This window comes from Sceloporus undulatus, chromosome 7 (assembly GCF_019175285.1).
Source record: "Sceloporus undulatus isolate JIND9_A2432 ecotype Alabama chromosome 7, SceUnd_v1.1, whole genome shotgun sequence".
NCBI lineage: Eukaryota > Metazoa > Chordata > Lepidosauria > Squamata > Phrynosomatidae > Sceloporus > Sceloporus undulatus.
Genome location: NC_056528.1, coordinates 49,434,908 through 49,460,968, shown reverse-complemented (window position 1 = coordinate 49,460,968; position 26,061 = coordinate 49,434,908). Strand labels below are relative to the sequence as shown.

At 44.2% G+C, this 26,061-nt stretch overlaps 1 protein-coding gene across 1 annotated transcript in view; it reads right to left on the bottom strand.

Moving 5' to 3' along the window:
* The window catches only part of LOC121936578 (vascular endothelial growth factor receptor kdr-like), a 91,446-nt gene extending 67,439 nt beyond the window's left edge, over positions 1 to 24,007 (bottom strand). Inside the window, exons 1-3 of the mRNA XM_042478914.1 lie at positions 23,173 to 24,007; positions 1,467 to 1,563; positions 481 to 701 (exon numbers count right to left, since the gene is read on the bottom strand). Of these exons, the coding sequence (XP_042334848.1) occupies positions 481 to 701; positions 1,467 to 1,563; positions 23,173 to 23,239 (385 nt within the window). The 5' untranslated portion in view covers positions 23,240 to 24,007. The remainder of the gene's footprint in view (positions 1 to 480; positions 702 to 1,466; positions 1,564 to 23,172) is intronic.
* Between the last annotated feature and the right edge of the window lie 2,054 nt (positions 24,008 to 26,061).

Below are 26,061 nucleotides of genomic sequence, written 5' to 3'. Positions count from 1 at the left end.
ACTTGGAAGCCATCAGCCATGGCCAGCAAAAATTATAAGCAAAGCAAGTCCTGCTACCATCCCTTCTAGCTTTCTCCTTTGCAGTCATTTCTTTGAGGTCAGGTTCCTTAAATGGAGGTTCTGGTTACTAGCCACATAAAGCATTTTATCTCCTGCTTAGTTGTTTTGAAGGTCCAGTCCTTCCAGTTACCAGCCATATAAAGCATACATAATGTTGCTTTTAATTGCACTGTCTTTTAAATCTTGTAAGATGCTCTGGGTCCTAGTTTTGGGGAGAGGGTGAAATATAAATACTACTACTACTACTACTACTACTGCTACTATGCAGCATTCAAGCTCAGGAAGTGCCCAAGTTTCTCCTATGCATTTTCCTGTTCTTTTCCCTGATGCAGATTGCAAAGATTCCCACCCGTTCCTGTCTTTTACACAGAATCATGGGTCATTCAAGGGGAAGGGGGACAAACTGGTCCAAATGTTTACCTTTGACGAAGACATATAACTTGGTCTTGAGTTCTTCGTTGGAAGGGAGGTGGCTGTAAAAGCAGGTGAAGTAGCCGGTGTCGTTGGCAACGGCTCGGTTGACCACAAGCCTGCTGCAGGTCTGTGATGGTCTGTTTGGACACTTGTGGATGTTCATGTGCCACCGCTTGCCGTCAGTGAAGTGGTCATTTCTCCAGAACCATGTCAAACCCTGCGCCCCCCTGCAAACAGAAAATGGGGAAATATGAAGTGAGATCCTACCTGATATCCTTGTGTAGCGTAAGCCTACAAAGGATGCTAGGATCAGGACAAAAAGTCCTTCACCCCACATAGCTATGGAGCTTGGAAAAGATTATTTTCTCATTGGCATAGGTGTATTTGTGGGAGTCCTACATATGTCTAGGGCCCACATTTTGGGCATCATCATCATCATCATCATCGTCGTCGTCGTCATCATCTTATATATATTTCTAGAGACTGGGACCCAAAGCAGCTAACAGTCTAAAAAACGCAGTGCAAGTAAAAACCTACAAAATTGACATTTAAAATGGTACTAAATTATTACACTATTAAGAAGAGCATTCATATAAAAATAGCACACAATTTTAAAAAGATAAAAATCACTTAAAATATTATATACTTTAAAACAATATACAACCCCCAGGACTTTAATTTTTTTCTCTATTGTTGAAGGCACACTTCTTTGAGGACCTTTCTAAAGCATTATTATTATTATTATTGTTATATGTATTTGTATCCTGCTCTTTTCCCAGGACTGGGACTCAGAGGGACTTCATAGCATTAAAAACAGTACAATTAAAAACATTTTTTAAAAATGTACATTAAAAAGGAATCAAATTATTACTGTATTGACCCGTATACAAGTCGACCCAGGATTTTAGAGTATCTTTTGGGGCATAAATGTTTTGACTTATAATTGAGTATATAATACAATACCTTCAAACTCTAGGATCCCTGGATCTCACCTGCAAGTGATGGTGAAGGTATCCCCGGCATTGACTACCATCGTGTCTCCGTCAAAGCCCAGATCTGGTTTCATTGGCCCATCTTCCTTGGCAAGTCCTGAACCAAACAAAACCCCAAAGAAAAGAAACATAATATAGTAGGTGAAAACTCATTAAATTAAAATATTATTATTATTATTATTTAACTTCCAAAGCCCAACAGTTTGCATCTGAAAGACACAGACGACAGATCTGTTGGTCTAGCTGCTCTTCCATGCTGCAGGAATAAAACAGTCGGACATCATTTTGACTGCATCCGTTCTGAGATTTGTAGTTTGGTGAGGTATTCTGCCTGTTCTGTCATGGCAGTTAAAGTGGTGTCAAGCTGCTTAATTTCTGCAATGCTGATACACCCATGGCCAGTCTATCTATCGATCTATCTAATCTGCATCATGGGCTGCATCATCTAGAAAACCAAGGGACATAAAGATTGAGGGGTCCAGGTCCCCCCCGATCTCCTCCCGCTTCTATGGCTCCTTGGTTTAAATAACCTCCACCAAACACCCAGCACCAAGGCTGTAAGATGTTTCCAAGGAACGTGAATACTGGGAGGCTGCATTTTAGCATCCTAGCAAGCATGTTAAAAGGGGTTTTTGCCTTCTTAACATTCCTTGGCCATACTGAAAACTCAGCAGGCTTATGCGGTGAAAAGAGAACAAACTGGGCACAGAAGAGCAAGGAGAAAGACGTGGAGGCGAGTTCAATTCCACTTTCAACCAGAAGGTAATTTGGAAGGCAGGTAGGAGGCCATCTTTGAAATCTGGATTATTATCCCCCCCTCTCCGCCCCAAACCTTGATAATTTCCAAATATGCAGCACACCACAGGATTGCGCTTTACAAGCGGAACGAACTGGATGGAAAGGGAACACACAATTCACGCACATTGCTGTGTCGGTCAAAGGTACGCATCTCTTCTACGGTGTGCCAGAAAATGTCACTGTGACATCTGAGTCAAGGATCCCCGCGTCCGATTGACGCAGCAGAGCAAGCGGAAAAGGAAATCAAAGTGTGACACAGAAGGGGAGGCCAAGTTGAAGTGTTTAATGACAGTAAGAAGGAGATGCCAAGGAGGAGGCCATCTTCCCCGAAGGAATGTGGCACGGCACCCTCCAAACGTGTCGCTCTCCTGGAAACTTTTCAAGTGCTTTGTCCAAGCAGAGGCATGTCCTCTGAGCAAAGGTTGAGCAAATGTCAGGCTTCAAAGATCTGCTTCTGGATAAACTGAGCTGTAGTGCTGAAGAACGGGAGAGATTTGAATCATCCCTTTTGCATGAAACCTCCCCTTGCCAAAGTGCCTTCTTGAGTTTCGCCCTGTGCGACATCCAGACCATTTTTAACCTGCAAAAAGAACCTCACATCCACACATCTCTAAACAATAGACAATGAGTGGCAAAAGACCCTTACTGTTGAACATTAAGCTAAAATAATGGCCACAGAGGATTTCCGTAACTTTAAAGTGGATGATGCAGACATTGAAATAGTCCAAGACTTTCCATTCCTTGGCTCCGTCAAAAAATAAAATAGAGTTTGCAGTAAAAAAAAATAAATCCGATGAAGATAAGGATTTGGAAAGGTGAAAGAGTTAGATACGATCTCTCAAGTGTAATGATACCTTATTGAACCCCTGGCCTAAATACCCTGAAGGCACCAGATCCCATCGGATCTTGAATGCTAAAAATGGTTAGGTCTGGTAATACGTGGCTGGGTCTCAGGTGCTGCAGGCTACGTTTCAGAGAAAGGCGATGGCAACATCATGGGATTGGCATAGATCGACAGGTGACTTGAAGGCACACGCATGCACCCCAGAGTCAGGATTGCCATGCCATTGCATTTCCAATTTCTATGTATGATTGTGAAAGCTAGACAAGGAACAAAGTTGACTAAAAGAGAATCAACTGAAGGAAAATCCTATGGATACCAACAGACTGCCAAAGTGACCAAAAAATGGGCCTTTTGCATAGACTCATAGAACCACAGAGTTGGAAGAGATCCCAAGGAGCATGCAGTCCAACCCCCTTCTGCCATTCAAGAAGACAACATCAGAGCATCCCCTGTGACATATGGCTATCCAGCCTCTGTTTAGAAATCTCCAAAGAAGGAGACCACCGCCCTCCAAGCGTCTTCCACTGTCAAACAGCGCTTACCATCAAGACGTTTTTTCTAATGTTGAGCTGGAATCTCTTTTCGTGGAGCTTGCATCCATTTCTCCATTGTCTCCTATTCTCTGGAGCAGCAGAAAACAAGCTTGCTCCCTCCTCAATATGACATCCCTTCAAATATTTAAACAGGGCTATCATATCACCTCTTAACCTTCTTTCTTCCAGGCTAAACATCCCCAGATTCCTAAGACATTCCTCATTGCAACACCCAAAACTGGTCACAGTATTCAAGCAGAATAGCAGAATGCTTCCCATGATCTACTATACTCCTAAAGATGCAGCCTAGGAGAGCACTTATTTTTCTAGCTGCCATGTTGCACTGTAGGCTCATGTTCAGCTTGTGGTCCATTAAGATCTCTAGATCCCTTTTGCATGCACTACGATCAAGCCAGGTATCACCCGTCCTATACCTGTGCATTCAGTTTTTGGCAACAGGACAGCACAGAAAGAGTTAAAATAAGTACATAAATATAAGAGCTGGCATCTTTGTGAACTATACATCTACAGCCATAGAACTACATGGCCATCATGATACACCTCTTTTCTGATGGATGTCACCATTGATAAGATTTGCCACTTTCCCTGGTTATAATTTCATTGTGCATGGTAGGCATTGGTGAGTAAATATTCATCATCTAACAATATACAAGCTGAAGAAGACCCATTGAAGTCAATAATAAGTTAAAAGGTAGTTAAACCCAATGATTCAGTCTCTCTCCTAATGTTGGGACCAAGAAAATGACTGAGGCCCCTGTGAATAGTCTGGAACATGACTAATGCTACTATGACCTGAACATGTCCATTGCACATAGCCAAAAAAGTACAAACACTTGTGAAATAGACCTTACACCAATAGGATTCCCTCTGTAATGTATGGCCCCATACAGACAGGCCAAAATAAAGCTGCTTCAGGTCAAAGAGGTATGCTCTTTGGATGATGCCTGCGTCCTAAGAGGCCAGAAGCCGCGCCAAAGCCATGCTCCAGTCCTAAGAACTGGAATGCAGCTTTGGTGCAGCTTCTGGCCTCTTAGGATGCATGCATCATTTAAACAACATACCTCCAAAGTGACTTAAAGCAGCTTTATTTTGAACTGAACTCAATGGGATTGGCTTCCCAGGAAATATGCAAGGGACTCTGGCATAAAAATGTGCAGACGCCCATGCAGCGTATCCACACAGAGACGCTAATATCTTGCAGGTCAGATCTACAATCGTCCATCAGGCTTGTCAAGCGGAGCTGCCTGTAGTTAAAGCTGCAAAACGCCTGTTCTTTAAACATTTCCTTTCCCAATAATTGCTTCATGGCGGGGGATTTCCATCCCACTTTGCAAAGTGATAACAATTCCAACCGACCCAATTGCCCTGATTTAATTGAGGTGAGGACTTTTAAAGGCGCACGGTGGAATAGATGCCAGTTTTTGTTCCCCTAAACTGCTTACGAAGGTGTCGTTATGGGAAATGCAATGACAGTTTCCGATGCGAGGTCTGGCCAGAATTGCTACCGTTGGCTTTCAAGACTCGGCCATAAAAAGATAACTAATAATTCTGTTGGAAATGAGAACAAGAGCAGGATCTCGGCGCATCTGTGAGTTTGGGCATGAACACTCCGAAGATCGTGATGGATATCAAATCCCCTTCATCCCAGGCCACCAATCCCATCTCAACGCCAACAAAGTTCGAAAGGGCCTGAGATTCATGATAAGGGGCTCAGATCCCAAAGGAAGCGGGGCTGTATCTTGAATTCCTGCTCCGAACCCTTCCCCTTAAAAGAATAGGCTTTTCCTGTTGGACCACCGAAGGGTCATGTTGGCTTCCTCCTACAATCAGCAGCAGTTGTTTCGCTGTCTTTTTTATGGGGTCACTCCATCGCTTTTGCTTGCTTTTTCGGAAACACTTTCTTAATTGCGGGGGCTCCTTCAACGCTTTCCAAAGACAAAAAGGCTACCAGCTGGCTTGCTTTTTTAAAATGCCAACCTAAGTCCAAGAGATGGTCCCCAGACTAGCGACGCCAATGGCTTTCCTGGTTTGGGGCCGCTCTCATAGTTTCACCCGATCTGTGGCAGATTTATGGACTATCTGGGGTCAAGGATTTCCCTCTAGTATTAACTCTCTATGATGGTAGCTGTTTGAGCATTGGACTATGACTTGAGATCAGGGTTCGGTTCCCTGCTTAGCCATGGAAAGCAATTGGGTTTAACACTTACAAGAGCAAGAGTTAAGTTAATATATTGGCATCGTAAATGATCGTTTCATGTTATTTTCAAATGATTTTTTAAAAGACCATTTTTTAAATCAGCATTTGGGCAGGAATTTTTCAAGCTCAGCGTCTTTCTCTTCTCATCGGCTGCAGAAATAACCCAATTTCAATGCTACGAAATCCTGGGATTTGTAGTTTGCTGTGGCACTGAGCTCTCTGGCAGGGAAGGCTGAATGTCTCACCCAACTACAGTTCCCAGAATCCCACAGCATCCAGCCCTGGCAGTTAAAGCGGTGTCAAAACGGATTATTTCTGCAGTGCAGATGCAGCCATTCTTAATCTTTCTCCCTCGGTCCCTCTGATATAATAATTACAAAAACAATGTGTAAGTTCTTTGGCATTTTGTCCCTTTGCTTCGCCCTTTACATCCTTCATTGCATGCCCCTAAGTTTTACCCTTGACTTATCCGTGGGTCGTATCCAAATCTATAATTTTGGCCTCAAAACATGTCCTCAACTTAGACATGAGATCAACGTATAGTCGCGTATATATGGTACATTTGTTCACAGAAACAACGATTCCAAGGTTGATCATCTTGACGCTCTTGTTATACGGGTGCAGACAACTGTCAAATCCAAACCATATGCAGAGGCTTTGGGGTTGGCCAGCGGCTCCTTCTTTGTTCGTCTCCTGTTATAATCTAATAAGGACTCCTCTGCAAGAGATCATTTTTGGATCTGGTGCATCTTTGTTCTGGACAAAGCTGTTGGAAAGGGAGGGTCTCTTGCTCTATCTTTTAAAAAGGAAAAAAAAGCCCCCCAGATTAAACCAATCTGCATTTTCCCAACATGACACCCTCCAAACAGGGTGGAATACAAGCCCCATCATCCCCACCAGTTTACTGGATGAGATTATGGGGATTGTCTAACCCTGGGAAGCCTGGGTTGAGCTATCATCACAAACACGTTGTTGTTGTTGTGGTTGTGGTGTGTCTTCAAGTATTTTCTGACTTATGGTGTTCCTAAGCCTGTCTCTGCACTGCAGAAATAATCCAGTTTGACACTGCTTTTACTGCCAGGCTCAATGCAATGGAATTCTAGAATTTGTAGCTTTGCAAGGTGTTTAGCCTTCTCTCTTGGAGAGCTCTGGGGCCACAACGAGGTACAAATCCCAGAATTCCACAGCAGTGAGCCACGGTCAAAGTGCATGATATCAGCAGTGCAGGTGCAGCCTCAGGTTTTGGGGGGATTTATTGGGGCTGAGAGCATGTGACTCACTCAAAGTCACCCAATGGGTTTCCATGGCCAAGCGGAGAATCGAACCCTGTGTCCGGAGTTGTAGTCCAACACTCAAACCACTATGATGGCTGTCTCACAAAACCTTTACACTCCCTGGTTTATCAAAAGATGGAGTTGTAAATCTAGGAGGAAAATATGCTCAGCTGGAGAAACTGGGGGACGTAAAACCTTATGTATGCTTCCACTTGGCATCCTTTCCTCTGCTTCTCGTTCCAACCCTATTTGTTTTGCACAGCTGCAGATGAACGAAAGCAATCCTTGCCCTGACTCCGGTCCAAGGATCTTTCTCCGACCTGTTAGCACTTATGGAAAGAGCCGCTTCTTATTATCCCAGTCCATCATGATGTGCCAAGCGGAGGCCTCCCTTCCAGCCAAGAGGAGCAACACCTCCGCATCTGCCAGCAATGTCATTTCTTACCCATCGCTTCCCTTATTATTATCATCATCATTGTTTCTTTAAAATGGCCTTTTCACCCAAAATGCAGCCCTGGGCTTCAAGCTGACAGGTAAGAAGCACTTCTACAGAAAAAGGTGGCGGCGGCGGCAGCCAGAGGAGCGCATAATAATTATCACATAATAATCCTGCCTTTTTTTGCAGTTATTCTCTCTGTTCACAATCTTTAATGGTTTGAATTCTCTAGACATTTCCTACTTATGGCGATGCTAAGGCAAAGCTCTCATGGGGGTTCCTTGGCAGGTTTCTTCAGAGGGAGGTTTGCCTTTGCCTCCCTTTGAGGCCGAATGTGTGTGACTTGCCTAAGGTCATCCAGTGGGTTTTCATGTCGGGGCCAGGATTCGAATCCTGTCTCCAGAGTCAAAGTCTCATGCCCAAACCACTGCACCACGTTGGCTCTGATGTGGCACCTTGCACATATTTTAGGGATCTAAGTCCTCCATCATTTCCATCCAGCATCATGGATGGTCAAGAATGATGGGATTTATAGTCCAAACCATCTGGAGGAAGCACTGCTTTAGGAAAGGCTAGTCTACAGCTAAGTGACTGATTGTGACCATGTGCTAAATCTGACTATCTGTTTCAACAAGAGTAAATGATTATGATTATGATTACTGTACTTGTGCTATCACTAATCCAATATTCTGTCCATTTATAGTCTGGACATACAAACATACAGACATTAGCATGTAGAGAGATCTTGTAGCACCTTTGAGACTCACTGAAAGAAAGAAGTTGGCAGCATGAGCTTTCCTAGACTATAATAACAACAACAACAACAACAACAACAATATCAAAGATATAGCCATGTTAGTCTGGAAAATCAGTATGTAGAAAGATCTTGTAGCACCTTTGAGACTAAATGAAAGAAAGAAGTTGGCAGCATGAGCTTTTGGAGACTTTAGTCTACTTTTTCAGATGCTTTTGGAGATGAGGAAGCAGACTCAAGGAAAGCTCATGCTGCTACAAGATCTCTCTCTAAACTGATTCTACAGACTGACACAGCTATATCTTTGAATTAGACCTGACATTAGTATATATTCCTAGACGCTTCTGACACATAGAATCACAGAGTTCACAGACACCTCCACAGGGCCCCTGCATCACGGATGTCCTTGCTTCATTCTTCATTGACCCCAGATTGAAATAGAGAGAAGGGTTTTGAGTTTCTCTGCATGTGGCATTTAGGAGAGAGAATGGATCCGCCCGCAGGGTTGGCTGCCGCTCTTTGATTTAACAGATTGGCCGAAGCCAAGACCATCTCCTTGGGATTCGTCCCTGGGTTCGCTTTCCAATGATGGGCTTTGGCTTGGAAAACCTACACTGCCGCGACCAAAAGCCGGAGGAAGCTGGAAATCAAATTACATTCCTGAACCCTGTTATGGCCCAGATGTGCCCACAATTAGCTTTGGAACTTGGTTGTAATAATACTCCTTGGAGTTGTTAGCAAAAAAGAAAGAGTAGTTAATAAACCAACTGGTTCAGAGCTCGGCACAATTAACTTCCTTCACTGAATTTAAGTGCCTTTCCTAGAATGGTATGGGTTCAAATGCATTCCAAACTAGCAAGTGTTTTCTGATGAAAGCAAACTGACAAATTACTAACCTCCCCTGAAACTGTACAGATGGTTGGAACTAGATGTCCCATCAGCCCCAGCCAGCAGGACCCAAATGGTAAGGACTGTAGTCCAAAATAGTGGTCTATTGCAATAGGCTTGTAGGGTCTGCTTTGTTTCTCTTTCTACTAGGAACCCTGAATTACATCAAATAATCTGCACATGAATTTGGAATTAAATAATTTTGAACCTAAGGCCTTCTTTGGTTGTTGGTGTTACGTGCCTTCAAGTTGTTTCCAACTTATGGTGACCCTAAGGTAAATCTATCATGGCAAAGAAAAGCAAACGTTTGGGGCTTTGGTTCGGCTTCTTTCAAAATGCAGTCGCTTTCTCTGCGATTCTTGTTTCCTGGAATTCCTCCCAGGAGACTTCAGCAAAACTGCACTCAGATGCACCCACTGTACAAAAACACACAGCAAATACTTGTTGGAAATAGAATTCAGTGGCAAATTCCTTCCTCCAACCAAGCCGACCCCTTTGCCGTCTCCTTATATGACCCCAAAAATGCTCCCGTTTGTTCAGCTCCTCCGTTGCTGTGACATAATGTTTTCAATGACAGGCTCGGGAGGAATTCTGCTTGTGGCAATGCGAGGAGAGGAAATTTGCTTTGCATTAGCCGTGTGCCGAAGTGATTTATCAAGCGATAAATAATCCATGTGCAGCAAACCATCCCTTTCCTCCTTTGTGTTTCCTCATTGCTGCTGTCAACCGGTTGCCTAATAGGGATCAAATTCGGCAATTATTTCATCCTTGCATGCAGGGGTGAATATTGACTGCCATTTTCTCTCTGCTCTGGTAGAAAAAAGATTATTCTTTTGGAATATCCCCCCCTCTCCATATTCACATCCCCAAAGTGTTCTGGAAGAATTGTTCCGCAGAAACATACATGTGGTTTTTGACACGAAAACCTACGTTTTCTGCGCTGAAAATGGCTGAAATGACTCATTGCTACCTTTGAGAAGAGACTTAGCAAAGAATGATATCCCTATCTGATAGTCTGTAGGAGGTCAATAGGGAAAGGAATGCATGGCCCTGGGTTATTTGTTCCAAGCTTCTGCAGGTATTTCACTTTCTTGAATGGGACGAAATGGAGGCATGCACAGTCCTGGATCCATTTTGCACCAGCAAGTCCCCTGGCCAAAAAACATTGCTTTTCCCCTTGCATGCCCATGTCTGTGATGGAAGCCTATCTCTGTTTATGAGTGCAAAACATTATGTTCTCTTTAAACCCTACACTTGAAGCCAAGGTTGGGCAAAGTGTGGTCCCTGGGCCCCACTTTTTCATCCCTGAAACCTCTCTGGTGACCCTAAAGCTTCTCTTAATTTTTGGATTTTTAGGTGATTTTCTTTGTCTGCAAAACAGCCAAGTCAGATGAGAAGCGGCTGCAGATGTGTTGGTTTTAACCATAGACTCCCCCGAAATGTCCTGCAAAGTATGGAGACGTTACCGTTTTTGAGACTAGAACTCCCCAAATTTGCAAGCCAGCTAGTAGGGGGGATTCTGAGAGTTGTTGGTGAAAAAAGTAACTTTTCCAAGTACTGAAAGAAGCAACTTCTCCAACTTCAGTTGGATTAGAGCAGTCTCCCTTAGACAGGTACTAGGTGCTGTCATTATGGGCCATGGCACTTTGACTTGAGGATGGTTGCTCATCCTTTATCCGGCATCCAGGCCGGCTCCATCCATCCTTATACATTCCCGCTTGGAGAGCTTGGAAACATTATTTTGAAGTCCCAGTCCTGATAACAAATGCCAGATTTGAGGCTGGCTGTGCAAAGTACAAACTGCTTGGCAAACCATGGGGTATTACCATGGGTTGTGATCCTACCCTAGTAAAAGTCCAATTTCTCCTTATTCCTAATACAAGGGGAGAGGTGTTTTTAAAAGCCTGGCACACAATGCTTTTGCGATCCGAGCCAAGAGAAAAGCAAACACGATCCTGATTTTTTGATAATCAAAGGTCCAACTGTCAAAGGCGAGTTGGGTGTGAATGGAGCTGTCAGTCTAAGGTCAGGGCAGAGGTAACAGGAGATCAAGTGGTTCAGGAAAGGCAGGGAAGAGCGGAGTTTGGTGAACGGAATGAAGTGTCAAATTCAAAGGCCAGCTTCAGTGGAAACATGTTATAGGCTGCCCTTGCAAACCCAAAACTCCTCTGTTTGGTCAGAATGAAAGGCAGTTTCCATTGTTGTCTTGAGGAGGGGGAAAAACAAACACCTCTTTGTTGGTTGTATCAAACCTAGGAAACAGTGGCCTAAATCCTGTTATTATTTTTCCCCTGACTGTTGAATCCACTGCGATGTAGTGGTTTGAATGTTGGACTAGGACTCTGGAGACCTGGGTTCGATTCCCAGCTCAGCCATGAAACTCACTAGGTGACCCTGGGCAAGCCACACTCTCTCAGCCTCAGGGAAGGCAATGGCACACCTCCTCCGGACAAATCTTGCCAAGATTAGGGTTGCTATAAGTCGGAGTCGACTTGAAGGCACACAACAAGTGTTTCCCAAGTCTTCACAGGGAGGTGGGCAGCTTTAAGAGGCACAAAAGCTGCCAAGTTGGTGATGATGTGCCTTCTGTGCTAGGTTTTCAAAGAGTGTGGGGATTCAGGAGCTACACATGGGGTGCACTCCATGGCCTATCTGGGTGTCCTCTCCACATGGACTAAGACTTCAATGGGAAGTTGGAGGCTTTCATGGCCAACATCCATAGTTGTTTGTGGTTTTTCTGGGCTGTGTGGCCATGTTCTAGAAGAGTTTATTCCTGATGTTTTGCCAGCAGCTGTGGCTGGCATCTTAAGGGAATGTCTCATCTCTGAAGATGCCAGCTACAAATGCTGACGAAACGTCAGGAATAAACTCTTCTAGAACATGGCCACACAGCCTGAAAACCCCCACAAAAAGCAATAGTTCAATGCTTTGCAAATGGCAAGCATACTGTGGACCACCTTGGGGATCCCCAAAAAGCCAGGTCTCAGGCAGAGAAGAATGGCCACTTCAATGAAGGGCACTTCCAGGATGCTGATGGAGATAGGCTTCTTATTTCCTTAAACAGATATATCACCTTTAATGCCACTGGAGCCACCAGTCTCCATTGGTCCTTGCCTATATATATATACAGTGGTACCTTAGCCACGGAACGAATTAATTTCGTAACCCGAGGGAGCACTGTAATGGCCTTGGCACTGCTTTGGCATTTGTTTTCATTTCTTTATGTTAAAGCTCCAGTTCTTTCTCTTGATCACTTTTCTAATGCCGATGAGTTTAAGGTCTTTCCTAGTGTACTTTGTCATTGCTGTTGTTCAAAAAGCAAGGCGATTAGAACACAAAGTGCCTGAAGCAAGCAAAAAGCATCTTGGCTCAGATAAAGGGGGAAAGAGCATCATTCACAAATGCACAAGAGGAAGCCTTATGGGTGTCACACACACAAACAAACACATGCAAATCCCCTTTGTATGAGCTGCCTATTGAAAGGTTGCAACCCATTGGCCAGATTGTGACTCGAGATAATCATTTGTCTGTACTCTGCGTCTTCATTGGCTGTTTTCATTGGGATTTCCGGCTGGAACAAACATTCAAATTTGGCCAGATATCCATCTGGACTAAGTAGGCTTTCAAACAACAACAACAACAACTCAGCTCCAAACTCAACAGCTGAGGGCCGGCCCTACCACTAGATAGGAAGTTATCACACGAAGGAGATTGGGAGTTTCTCCCATGCATATGCCGGTAAAATCGCATAATTACCACAACCACAATGGAACAATATAGGATGTGCAACCACAGTGCACAGTATACAATGCACCATTGCAATGCACAATGAGCAACTGCAGCGTTGTAGTTCTAGTTCTGTGTCTTCAAGTTGTTTTCATCTTATGGTGACCCTAAGGCAAATCTGTCATGAGGTTTTCTGGGGCTGAGAGTATGTGACTTGCCCATGCGGCGCGCCATTTCAAAGTGCAAAGGCAAGGCATTGAGGAACATGCAGTCTGTGCATACATCCTGCTGTCCTCCATCCATTGCGCAACGGTGACTTTCTACTCCATATGCATAGAATGGCTTATAAATGCATATGTCCTTAACCATTGGTTGGAATCCTGTCGGTTACTGCCAACTCAAGCAGACCCGTTGGAAAAACTGCTGCATGGGGAATGGGTAAATCCAGTTGATCCAATGGCCCTACTCTAGCTGGGATGAAGAAGAGGTTTGAGGTCGTTCTTTCTTTCCTCCCCTTCTTTGGCTTGTCTTTCAACAGGGGTTAGGCTCCATCTTCCAGTTTCCCCCTCCGCCAGCTTTTGCATAACAGCCTGGAGTCTATTTACTGCTTGGCGAAGGAAGTCCCCAATCGCAAGGAATAATAGCCGGAATTCCTCTATCTGTGACTACTGTTGGCTCGCAGGCCTTTTCCCGTCTCCTAAGGATACACAAAGGCCCCCTTTCCCCCTTTGGTTGAGACGGCAGCACTCGCAAATAAAGACACATTATTACTATTATTACTATTACTATTATTATTTAATAGCTTTGCCTGGGCAGGATTGAAGAACAATCCCCATTCGCCCACCCACTCCTTCCCCCCTTTTGGGTCTTTGGGCGTTCAAGGTGAAAACAGTAACAATCAAGAAGGAGGAAAAATGAATCATGGGTCTTGGCCCTTCATAGTAAATTTGACCTCTTATCTTTATAAGGGAAATGCATCAGCCAGATGATTATTCCTCTGTGATAAATCCAATGGCCATGAGTTCGAGAAGGGCTTTATTTTTTCCCTTTTGTCTAATCGGATGCGCTTTTTGGGGGGGAAAGAAACAAAGAAAGATTGAGGGTTATTACTCACTATTATTAAAATATTATTTTAACACAATGCAATTTGTGGAGAGCCGGCATGCTGTAATGGTTTGAGTGTCGGACTAGGACTCTGGAGACCAGGGTTCGAATCCTGGCACAGCCATGGAAACCCACTGGGTGACTTAGGGCAAATTGCACACTCTCAGCCTCAAGGGAAGGCAGTTAAAGTGGCGTCACGTTGCGTTGTCTCTACAGTGCGGAGGCACCCCTAGTTGTGACATTTCACACAAGAGCACTTTTAGCTGTGCGAATGCAAAGTTTGCTGGAGCCTATTGAGCTGTTCTTCTGTTTTGTGGTGCAGGAAACAATTAATTATTGCATTAATCTGTATCCCGCTTTTCTCCCAAAATTGGGACCCAAAGCGGCTTAAGATACAGTGTGTACAGTACTTGTGGTACTTAAGTGTACAGATGTGACACTTAAAATGGAATTAAGCTCCTTATTCTTTCCGTTATTTCTACCTTGAATCCCAGTGATGCTCAGGAAGATGCCCACTTTGTTAACTGTAATTTCAGAGGCTTTTGGCACGAAGTCTGGATCTGAAGGGATTGTTCCGCTGCCCCTCTGCTTTGCTTGCATTTGCTGTTCCATGCACAATATTCATTGTCCAGCAAGGAAATTAGGACACAGCATTGTGTTTGTGAGCAAAGACCATGGAGGATTGTATTCAGGGACAGACACAAGGAGAACAAATGGCACCGCAATTAATCTGTGTTTTGCAGACATCCAGGAAAGCAAAGAATGGAGGAATTTGGAGGGGCATTTGCTGCACAGAAAGTTATCCGGGGCATAATTATAAAAGGGCTGGGATGCCTTTCTTATGTTTTTATTCTTTCTCATTCTTTCTTATTATTACCCTCCTCCCCAGCTTTGTTTCTTTTCCACCTTTCCCCTCCAAAGCTTATAGGAAAAAGAAAAGGACTATAAGGCTAACCAAAGAAAGAAAAAGGCCAACCCATCCCAATTTGGCTCAAAGGACAGAATGAGGAGGGTTTCCAGTAGAGACTCCTGATAGCAATCTGTCTTCCTGAGATGCAAAGAAGGTGGTTTTCTGAAACCAGGACTTTTTGGGGGTGGTGAAAGCGTGTTCGGTCCAGAAGATCATAACTCCTGAGGTTACGGTTTTTTCCAACCTTCCCTTTGGATTGTATTCCCTTTAGCTAATAGGCCTATTCCCAGAAGAAAAAAAAACATATCATATAAATCTGCATTTCTACGCTTAGCTTTTCCTGGAAGTAGGAGCTGCTAAACTCCATGGCAGCTATTTCTAAAAGAGGCACGACTGGAATGCTGCTGTATTTTTCTTTTTCTCCTCCAGATCCTCAGCCTGCTGATGAAGTTTATCCATCTATTAATAGCCATATTCCCAGGACAGCTGATAAAAGAAGATACAAAAGCAATTACGGAATAAGAGAAAGGAATCCAAACAAAGCAGGAGATGTATTCCTTTGAAAAAGTACGCAATTTTGAAAAGTGTATGAACATTTTAAAAAAGGCATTTGCCTGCTGTGAAGCCAAGTCAGGTTGCTAGGTAGACTTCCCATTCTGAGGATGCTAACACCAACTATCCTGGGATTTGTAGTTTGGGGAGGGTTTCCATCTGTTCTTTCAGAGAGCCCTGGTGCGTCTCCAAATTACAAATCCCAGGATTGTTTAGGATAGAGTCATAGGAGTTAAAGGCCTCATTCCCATTACGTTTTAAACCGGATCGCAATTCGGTTTGAACCAGTTCAAATGACCCTGGTTCCCACTTAAATCGATTTGCTAAAGTGATACGGTGAGGGAGGCCATGCGCCAGACCCATTTAATCCACGTCTTTTTGATGCTGGTTTTTCCACGTCTTTTTCACCAAATCGATTCTGAGCAAGTGTGAACTACAAGCGGATCGGAATAGATTCAAATTTGCCCTTCGGACGGCTGTAAGTGGGAATGATACCAAAGTGGAGTCAAACTGTTTTAATTCTGCAATGTGGATGCTCTCGTAGTTGCATTGCCAAAGCTGAGCAAATCTCTGGGAAAAAATGGACTATAAGAATCCCATGTTTTTTCCTCTCTGGAGCAAACTGGAAGAAGGGTGGGCCATGGATGCAACACACAAATATGTCTCAGTGTACCAAAATACTGCACTCAAAATAGACCCATCTGCTTAGAAAGGAAAACTATTCCAAAGGCTAAAAGGTGAGACGAGTCCCTTGGATTCTTTTCATGAACTGGCTCAAAAAATGCGATTGAAATGGATTGCGAAGTGACATCACTGTTTATGTTCGCTCAAATGCCTTCTGCTCGTAATTGCAAAACATTTCTCTATCCCAGCCAAAACCTCTTTTCCCCCAACTAATGTCATGCCCAGATAAACCCACTAAAGTCCACCCCAGAAATCCCCCCCAAAAAATATCAGGGAGAGAGATATATAGGATTGGTGTGGTCCAAAGAAACTATCTTAAGGCTTTAACTCTCTGGCTCCATATTAATAGGATTTGGGGCCAATTCGCAGATTGCAACTAGGGTTGCCAGTTTAGGATCATCCCAAATCCTGAGATTTAGGTGATATCCTTAAGTGTGATGCATTAAATACCAACCATGATTGCTCACAACCTGTCATTCAAACAAATGCACACAGAGAACATATTTTCCCTCTTGCATATTAAGGCAGGAATCTTGAGCTAAAGGCGCCGTTAACAGATTAAAGTGAAACGAGGGAGGATAAGGATAAGGAGTGGTTCATCCAGCCTACTTGCTTCTAGGCAGGCGATGGAGATTGGAAGGTGAGTCCTGGCACCTCAAATGTTTGTGGTGGTGAGTCTTTGCAAATCAATTAGTCCTTGCAAATTGTTGCAAACTGATTCTCTCCTAGTTGAGGTTTGCATGCAGCCCATTACTTTTCCCTGGAGCTGAGTCCCCCAAAGTGCAACCTGTGGCTGCATGTGGCTCCCGGAAGATGCTTTTATGGCCTGAATTCTATTGGAAGTGTCTTCTGTTCCCTTCCATTTTGCTAGTTTCTTTTTGGTGTTTGTGGCAATATGGCCCTGGAGGATCCCAGTCAGAACAAGTAGGTTTAGCAAATTCCTCTCCGCTAAAACAAAGAGGTCTGTTCAGTTATTTGAGAGCTGCCTGAGAGATTTTGATGTAGTTGCATTGCTGAAGCTAAAGCAGATCTCTGGGCCCTAATGGGAAGAGATGGAGTGAGAACCCCATTTATTCCCCTCTGGGTCATAAATGCAATGGATGATAAATATGTCTCAGTGTACAAAAATGTGTGTTATGTTGTGTGCCTTCATGTTGTTTCTGATTTACACTGACCTTAAGGCAAACTTATCATGGAGTGTTCTTGACATGATTTGTTCAGAGGAGGTTTGCATTGCCTTCCCCTGAGGCTGAGAGAGTGTGACTCGGCCAAGATTTATGGCAACCCTAAGGCAAACCTATCATGGGCTTTTCTTAGCAAGATTTGTTCAGAGGAGGTTTGCCACTGCCTTCCCCTTGAAGAAAGGACCCCCAAAACCCTGAGGCTGAGAGCATGGGTTTTGCTCAAGATCACCCAACTGGGTTTCATGGCTGAGCAGGAATCAAAACTTGGTCTCCAGAGTCAAAGTCCAATGCTCAAACCCTACTCAAAACAAAACCCCAAAGTTGCAGTCCTCCAAAGTAACTTTCCCAAGCTGCATGGTTCATGCACAAACAATGCTGAGGTCCTTTTCCAAAAACTCCAAGGAACAACGATATTTTCGCCATAACTGTGGGTTGAAGGTGGAAGAGGTGCAGCAGGCCTTTGAGGCCAAACAAACCCAGGGAACAGGTAATGGCGGGTCAGATTTCCTTGACCTTCAAACCCAGAACAATCCCGGCCCTCTTGCAAACCCCTCTCTCTGCTTCCTCAGCAAGATTGTTCCCACACTTAAGAAAAACACCGGAAGATCAGAGGAAAGCGCTGTGGAGGCCCACAAGACAAAAGGCGCAGGCTCCGAAAATAGAACGGGAGCCCCTACATTTCCTTTACATGCTGCTGCTGGAGTCAGTGTTTGTGCAAAATCTCTGGGGCCATATGCTTTCCCCATTCTCTATACGTCTCCAAAGGAAACGCAACTGGGCCGGTTCTGTTATCGGCTGAGCACTTAGACATCCCTGTTTTCTTTCTCGCTTGGTTGAGGCTTTCAAAACTCCTTTACGGTGCTAAAAGCTTTGCCGCATCAGACGCTCAGCAAAAACCTTTTGGCACCTTCTCTGTGCCCACCTAGCAGACAACTGTGAATCCCTTTGCATTTGGGGACTTCCAGAAATCCATGCCTTGTCAAGTTCAATGCATGGTGCATGGCCCTTGGCAGAAGAACATAGCAGGTGGTTTTGCAAAACTAAAATGCCACATTGCCTTTCTGCATCCTAACATTATCGAGGAATTTTGGAGTCATCATCCTCTATTGTGCTTTTGTGGTTGTTGTGTGCCTTCGAGTCGTTTCTGACTTATGGTGACCCAAAAGCAAACCTATCCTGGGGTTTTCTTGGCAAGATTTGCTCAGAGGAGGTTTGCCATGGCCTTCCCCTGAGGCTGAGAGAGTGTGACTTGCCCAAAGTCACCCAGAGGCTTCCATATTCTAGGGTTCTATGGAGAGTGAACCAAAACATGCTTTAAATAAATAAGAAATCAATTAAGGTGGCTGGACCCTGAATGCAGTTCTTTCGGCCACCTTGTCCCTGCAGTAGATATAGGCCTGGGATGAGCTTTTAACATTTCCACCTGGAACAAATAAGTAAGTCTCCATATGGTTCTCCTCACCCAGATATTGCCTTATGCCTTGCTAGCTGGAGCCATCTCTGGCTGCAAGAACTGCTCCCTTGCTTAAAATGTGATTATTTGAAGTGGCATCTCCAGATAGCAATCTGGACTGGCTGGTTTTGGCAGACCTCACACTTTCTTTCCTGTTTGCTTGGCAGGAAAATAAATCAAGCCGGGGCAAAATGATCTCTCCAGCCAGTGAACAAGGAGTATTTAGCTTTAGAAGACGGCCTTCGTATGCCAACATGATGCCAACTTGGGAAGAGGATCCGGACTTTGCCAAGTTTCTTTGCCCAGAGCCAAAGAAGTTAGGAAAAGGGCTCAAAGGGACAGCTTAACATTCTGTGGTCAATTATCTTCTTCTGGCTGCAAAACCAATTGCCTCTTCTTTCCTGAGCTTTGAGATGATGCAAAACGAAGAATATGTGAGATTTGTGCTAATGGATAGCAGGTTACAGCAAGCAAGTGCTGCGTGTTTATGGCTTTAAGATAGGAGCAACTCTCTGGATGCTCATTGTAAGGTGAAAAGAGAAGGAAACCCTTATGTTTTGTTGCTTTGGAAAATCAATTTCCAAGATAGCACAGAGTCCTGAAACTTGGTTACAGAAGCCACTAAAGCTGGCTTCAATCACAATGAAGGAAAGCCAGCTTGGTTTAGTGGTTCAAGCTTTCCCTAACCCTCCCATCCACAATAAAATACAATTAAATTATTAAACAGTTATTAAAGCAATTATTAAAAATATAAGGCAGATGTAGTAAGGGCAGTTTTTGAATGATTAAAATGCAAGGTTGCTAAAATATGACATTAACATTACTGTACATTACATTAACCGCCATGGCTCAATGCTATGGGACTCAGGGATTTGTAGTTTGCTGTGGCCCCAGAGCTCTTTGACGGAGAAGACTAAATACCTTGCAGAACTACAAATCCCAGAATCCCATCGCACTGAGCTAGTGGGTCATGCCTTCTCATGATATGACCAAAGTACAACAGCCTCAGTTTAGTCATCTTGGCTTCCAGGGAGAGTTCAGGCTTGCTTTGGTCCAATAGCCATTTAGTGGTCTTTTGGGTTGTCCGCAGCATCCTCAGCCCTCTCCTCCGGCACCAGATTTTGAATGAGCTGGTTTTCTTCCTAACCATTTTCTACACTGCTCAACTTTCAAGTGTATAGAGACTAGGGCCATGCTGTTGGGGAAAATCTTTCCACTGAACTCTTTGCACCATTTAATAGACTTTGGCTGTGGTGCCAAGTCTGACCGAACCGTCCATGTGGGACTTGCGGCTGAATAATACAGGCCTAGGACTGCAGCGACAGTCTGTTTTCTCACCCTGAGGCTTCTCCATTTACTTCTGTCTCGCCTACAACACAGACCTCAGCTATTTCCTCCAGTTATTCTTTATCACTGGGTTCGATCAGGGGCACAACATTGGTATTCTGCGGGGAGAGAAACAGTGATGGACTGCTTTTGCTGCTCCATCCAGCCACAGAGGATAAGAAAGGAGGTTAAGATGGAAATTGCAACCTATCCAACCTTTGGATCTCTGCAAAAGGTTGAATCTCTCCAAGATCTGATGAATAAAAAAGACACACACTTGCAAATCTACGCAACATCAGTGACTATGTAGCTATGGGGTGTTGTTAGTGTTGGAGCATCGTCCCCCTGTATAAATTCTGGCCCCCAATGAAACTTTCCATCAGTCCCCAAATTTCTAGCATTGCAGTAACTTCAACTTTAGCATTAGGTGTGCCAATGCAGCCCTAGTTTGGCTGGGTCTGAGCATCTTCCTACGTTTTGTAGGGGGAAAATAGAGAGGCCGTTTTTGGAACGTACCGCCATCTAGCGAGATGGACATGTCCGTTCCTCCCTTCAATTCTTGTTGGCTTCAAAGTGTGGCACATTGAGCCTTGTAATTGGAACCATATCTAAGGACATCCCGGCCCATTAAGCTGACAGCATTGCTGAAATAGTTGTGTCTATAAAGGAAACCAAAGTGAACTCGGCAATGTTTCAACGTTAGGATGAATTATCTTGCCGTTTCCCTCCCCGATCCACCCCTGTCTTCACTTCAGACAAGTTCAGAAAATATCCATTTTTGGTCCAACCCAGAGAATACCCTCTTACTACGGAGTTCCTCCTCCTATGATAAGAAATAAATGGACACTGAAGAGGTCCTCCAATCCGTCATCTCAGCTCAGCCATGGAAACCCATTCTCTCCACTTTAGAGGAAGGCGATGGCAAACCTCCTCCGAAGAAAGCTTGCCAAGAAAGCTGCATGAGATGGTTCGAGTCAAAGCTGACTTGAAAGCACACAACAACAAGCAAATGGTCAAACCAGTTTCAGATAGATTTGCCCATCTATCCCAGTATCTTCTAACTGGTGGAGCTGAGACTCTGGAATGCCCCACCAGTTAGAGGATATTGGGATATATATATATACACACACATACATATGGTGGGCCCTTAGTATCCACTGGGGTTTGGGTCCAGGACCACCCGCAGATACCAAAATTCATGGGTATTCAAGTCCCGTTAAATACAATGGATAGTAAAGTAAGCAAGTATTGATATTATAGATACCCAAATGGCTCCATCTTCTTTTTTATACATTACAGCCAGTATTTTCTATCAGCTACTTAGTATTCTTAGGAGATGATATAGAATATTGGCCATCAGGTATTAAAACAAAAATAGACAGAGACATTTGGACACCTGTGCTATAACTCTGGAGGCAGTGTGGTATAGCGGTTTGCACACTGGACTAGGACTCTGGAGACCAGGGTTTGAATTCCTGCTCATCCTTCTCCAAACACATCTTGCCGCAAATCCCCATGATAGGTTTGCCTTAGGGCCACCATGAGTTGGAAACTACTTAAAGGTGCACAACAACAACATCTCTCTGATGTCCTGGCTTCACCCTGCCATTTATTTGTTTGTCTAGCAGGCATCCCTATAACTCTTCTCCAGCCCCATATTTCCACTGAGTAGCTTTTCTTCCTATATGCTCTCATCACTGTCCAGCTTTCACAAACACACACACACACACACAAATGGACAATCTTAGCTTTAGTATTCAACTACGGTGGGCACTTAGTACCCATTGGGGTTTGGTTCCAGGACTCCCTGCGGGTACCAAAATCCACAGATGCTCAAGTCCCATTAAATACTCTCTGGCTTTACTTCGCGAACAAAGATTAAATACAATGGCAGAGTAAAATGGTGTCCCGTCCGCAAAACCAAGGTTTGCATTTTGGAATTGATATTTTTAAAAACATTTTCAAGCTGTGGATGGTTGAATCTATGGATAAAGAATCTGTGGATATGGAGGGCCAACAGTACACTGGACTATGTAGTGGATGTACTATAATAGTGGCCTGGGACTTTTTGATCATGGTTTGTTGTGCATGAAATATGCAGATGTGGGACAGATTTACCATCAGTTACTGGCAGGTAAAGAACCAAGGTTGCTTTTTCATATAAATAAAGTGAACATAGGATTGTTTTTGTGTGTGTGTGTATGTGTGTGTATCAAGTCCTGTTGGATCCACATAAGTCCATTATCCTGTTTCACACTTGGGTCAACCATTTACCTCTGGGAAGCTTCCAGTCCTCTCCAAACTGTCCTTACAAACATATAAGACATTTGAGCAAAAAGAAACTTGTTCTAAAACGAAGACTGGGCATCAATATTTAGGGTCTTAAAAGAAAGCCGCAACATAACAAGAACCAAGTCGGTACCGATGGGGAGGCGGTATGGAGAATGCGTGTGTTTTATGGACAGGTTTAAGCGGGTTTTGAAGAATGTTAGAATAAGCAACAGAAGGATTAGAAGATGTAGGAAAGGATAGTCAAGAAAAAGAAGGGATGTTTCCTCGTATGGAAGATGACTGATGGTTGGATGGATAAGGAGATTGATAGGGAGTTTTGAGAATGGGGCTTATAAAACAAAATTGGATGGAGGTGAAAGTATGCCAATGGATATTTGGGATGAGGATGTGCTGGGCTATCCATACCGGTCTGTAAGTATGGATATGTAGAGGTACGCCTGTGGATTTGCTTTGGCTTGTCTGATGTGAGTTGTTACTTTTGTTTTTGGATAAGCATTAATGTTTAAATGTTCAATGAAAATATCCTCTTCAAACCTGTTCTTACAAACCGACAACAATTGTGTCTCATCGGTTGTGGCATTTTCCATTTGAAACAATCTCAGTGTGTGAAAGAAGCAGAGGAAGAAAAAAGAGGAAGAAGAAGAGGTAAAAACAGGTGTCTGGTTTTTCAACTCAGAGAGGAAGAAATACCATCATCATCATCATCATCATCATCATCATCTGTGCTTACCTTGCAACCCCAGCAATCCTTGCAACAGGAGGAACCCAGCCAGAGGTGTCCTGAGTTTGGGGATCATGTTCACCTGCAGCCCAGGTAGATCCCAGAGCAGCCTTCCAAGGAAAAGGAGGAGAAGGAGGAAGAAGAAAAGTCCTCCCAAAGGATGCCCTGGCTTGCCCCTTGGCAACTGGCCAGGCTGGTGGAGAGACAGAAAGAAAGAGAGAAGAAGTCCAAAGTTTTTTCCACCCTTCTCCTTTCCCTCCCTCCCTTCTTCTTCTTCTTCTTCTTCTGAGGTTGCAAAAGAACCTTTTTTTCCCTTGCTCTGGTTTCCTTGTTTGATGCAAATGTTGTCCTCTTTGGGAGTCCTATAAAATCTTCTCTCTGGCAGGGGAACGTTTGGGGAAGCAGATCCAAGCCAAGGGCAAGGATATGCAAGAGAAAAAAGGAGAGAGAATAATTTGCCAAAGGAATATTTTAACAAAAAGAAAAGTTGGCTGTCCCTTTGGCAGCCCACTCCTTCTTCTTTTGAAGCAGCTGCTTCTCCTGATGCTGGGAAAGGAGCTCCAGGGATGTCAGGGACCACACTTCTCCATCGGGCCAAAGTTGTGGAGAGGATAGAAGAGATGCCTTGGATCCACCTTCCCTGGGAGGCTCTCTCAGGATGATGGGATAGCCACCAGCTCAAGAGGTTCCCATCCAGCTCTGCTGAGACTTTGCAAACTTGTCAAATGGTCCAGGAAAGCCTATTTTCTCTCCCCTCCCTGTCTCTCCTTTTCTCCTCCCTTCTTAGGCGGAGTTGCTTCTCTCTCTTTTTTGCTGGGATGTTGGATGCAAGTTTGGAATTCTTTATATGCAAAGGAAAGGGAGGAAGGAAAGACTTCAGCAGAAAGAGAGAAAGTGTGGCTGCATCCACACTGCAGAAATAATCTGGTTTGTCACCGCTTTAAATACCACGTTCAGTGAAATTCTGGGAATGGAAGTTGGTTGGTCAGAGAAATGGGATTAATGGGGGGGGGGGGGAAAAGAGGGGGGGGAGTATGGGGTAGTGGTCAGAGCTGGGGACCTTTGAGAACTGGGGCCAAAGACTGGAAAGTTTGATGGTGGTGGTGGTGATGCAGAGCCAGCATGGTGCAATGGTTGAGCATTAAACTAGGACACCAAGGTTCAGACCCCAGTTCAGCTGTGGAACCTCAGTGGGTGATTTTGGTCAAGTTAAGCTTTCTCAACCTCAGGCAAAAGCAATGGCAAACCTCCTCTGAACCAACCTTTCCAAGAATGTTCTTAGCTGGGAACCCTGGAGATCACCCTCTGCCATCCTTCCCCTGAGCTGGCATTTTCCAGAAGGGTTGGATTGCAACCCCCATCATCCCCAGGCGGCAGGATGTCCAATGGGAGTTGTAGTCTAACACAATTGGAGAAAGCTGGTGCAGATTGTATTGAGCTTGGCAAAGTTATTTGACTGACCTGCAACTCTGTGACTTTTCCCATTAGTATGGCCACTGGCTGAAGGATTCTGGGAGTTGCAAGCCAACCCTCCCTCCAAACTTTGATAAGCTCTGATAGATGGACTGAAGGTCTTGCATGGGACAAGGCAGCTTTCACTGTTTCTGTGCTTGCTATACAGATAGAAAAAGATATTTTTAGGTACAGTCAGCACTCTGTATCCACAGATGCTTTATCCATGGCTTGAAAACATTCATTCATTCATATATATATATATATATTCCAAAAAGCAAACCTTGATTTTCCCATTTTATATAAGGGACCCCATTTTACGATGCCACTGTATGTCACCAGGCTTTAGAATCCATAGCTTTTGGTATCTGCAGGGGTTCCTGGAGCCAAACCCCAGAAAATACCAAGGGCCCATTGTATAAGCCATCGATTCTCCAGTTCAGAATCTGGAGCACTGAAGTGCCTATGTGTGTTTGTGTTTGGGTGCGGGTGTATTTAACCAAACAAGAAACAACCAGGGAGGATATATGGTTTTAATGGCAGGCTGAGTTCTCAGGGCGTTTTCAGAACATAACTGCTCTTCCTGTTGGAAGACATTGTTCACATGCAAAGGATTTGAAATTAACCAAGGCGATGCCAGTTTTGCTTATACTTGCTTATCGGTTTGGTTAGTAGTCCTATCTCTTTGCAAATCCCTAGCCTGGCATTCCTTGTTTTCTCCCTTCCCATTTAATCCTCCCCACAACCCTTTGAGGTAGGCTGGGCTGTCCGCATTATGAACTGACAACTGGCAAACACACATCTCATCATGATGTGGGATGCGGTGGCTGATGATTCCATGTCGGTGGGTTGGTGAAGCCTATCAGCTACCCAAGGAGCCTCATGTTCCACATCCATCCATTACTGTCCACTGACTTGCTGAGGTCAGACATCCAGGAAACACCTTGGGTGCCTCCTTTACAGTTTGGACTAAAACCCAGAATGGATTCATTGACACACTGACTTTTGGATAACAACAAGTCACACTATCTCTTTAGTGTTTTAAAGGGACGCAGGGGAATGCCAAAGGGCACATGTTTGCGGAGCAGTGGTGCCACCCTGCTTTGGTGTGTATGAACCCCCAGCACCCTCCTAGTGATGCACCTGATTTGGGGACATGGCAAGAAAAGTTGAAACGCCAGATTATCCAAATCCAGGAGAATCTGGGAAGCATGACTCCGCCAGACCAGCTTCTTCCAGGCATTGCAATTCTGAGGTTAAACCACACCGGTATCTGGGTGGCGTTTCTAGTGGAAAAACCAGATTGCTAGATCCAGCCACTTCTGTATCGGGTGCGTGGGTGTCTGCGCTTTAAAACTTGTCTATTGTAACATGCGACTTGGCTTACTGGAAACCATGGTCACAGTCTCTTGCGTTTCCTTCCAAATCAGTTTTGTAAATCTTTTT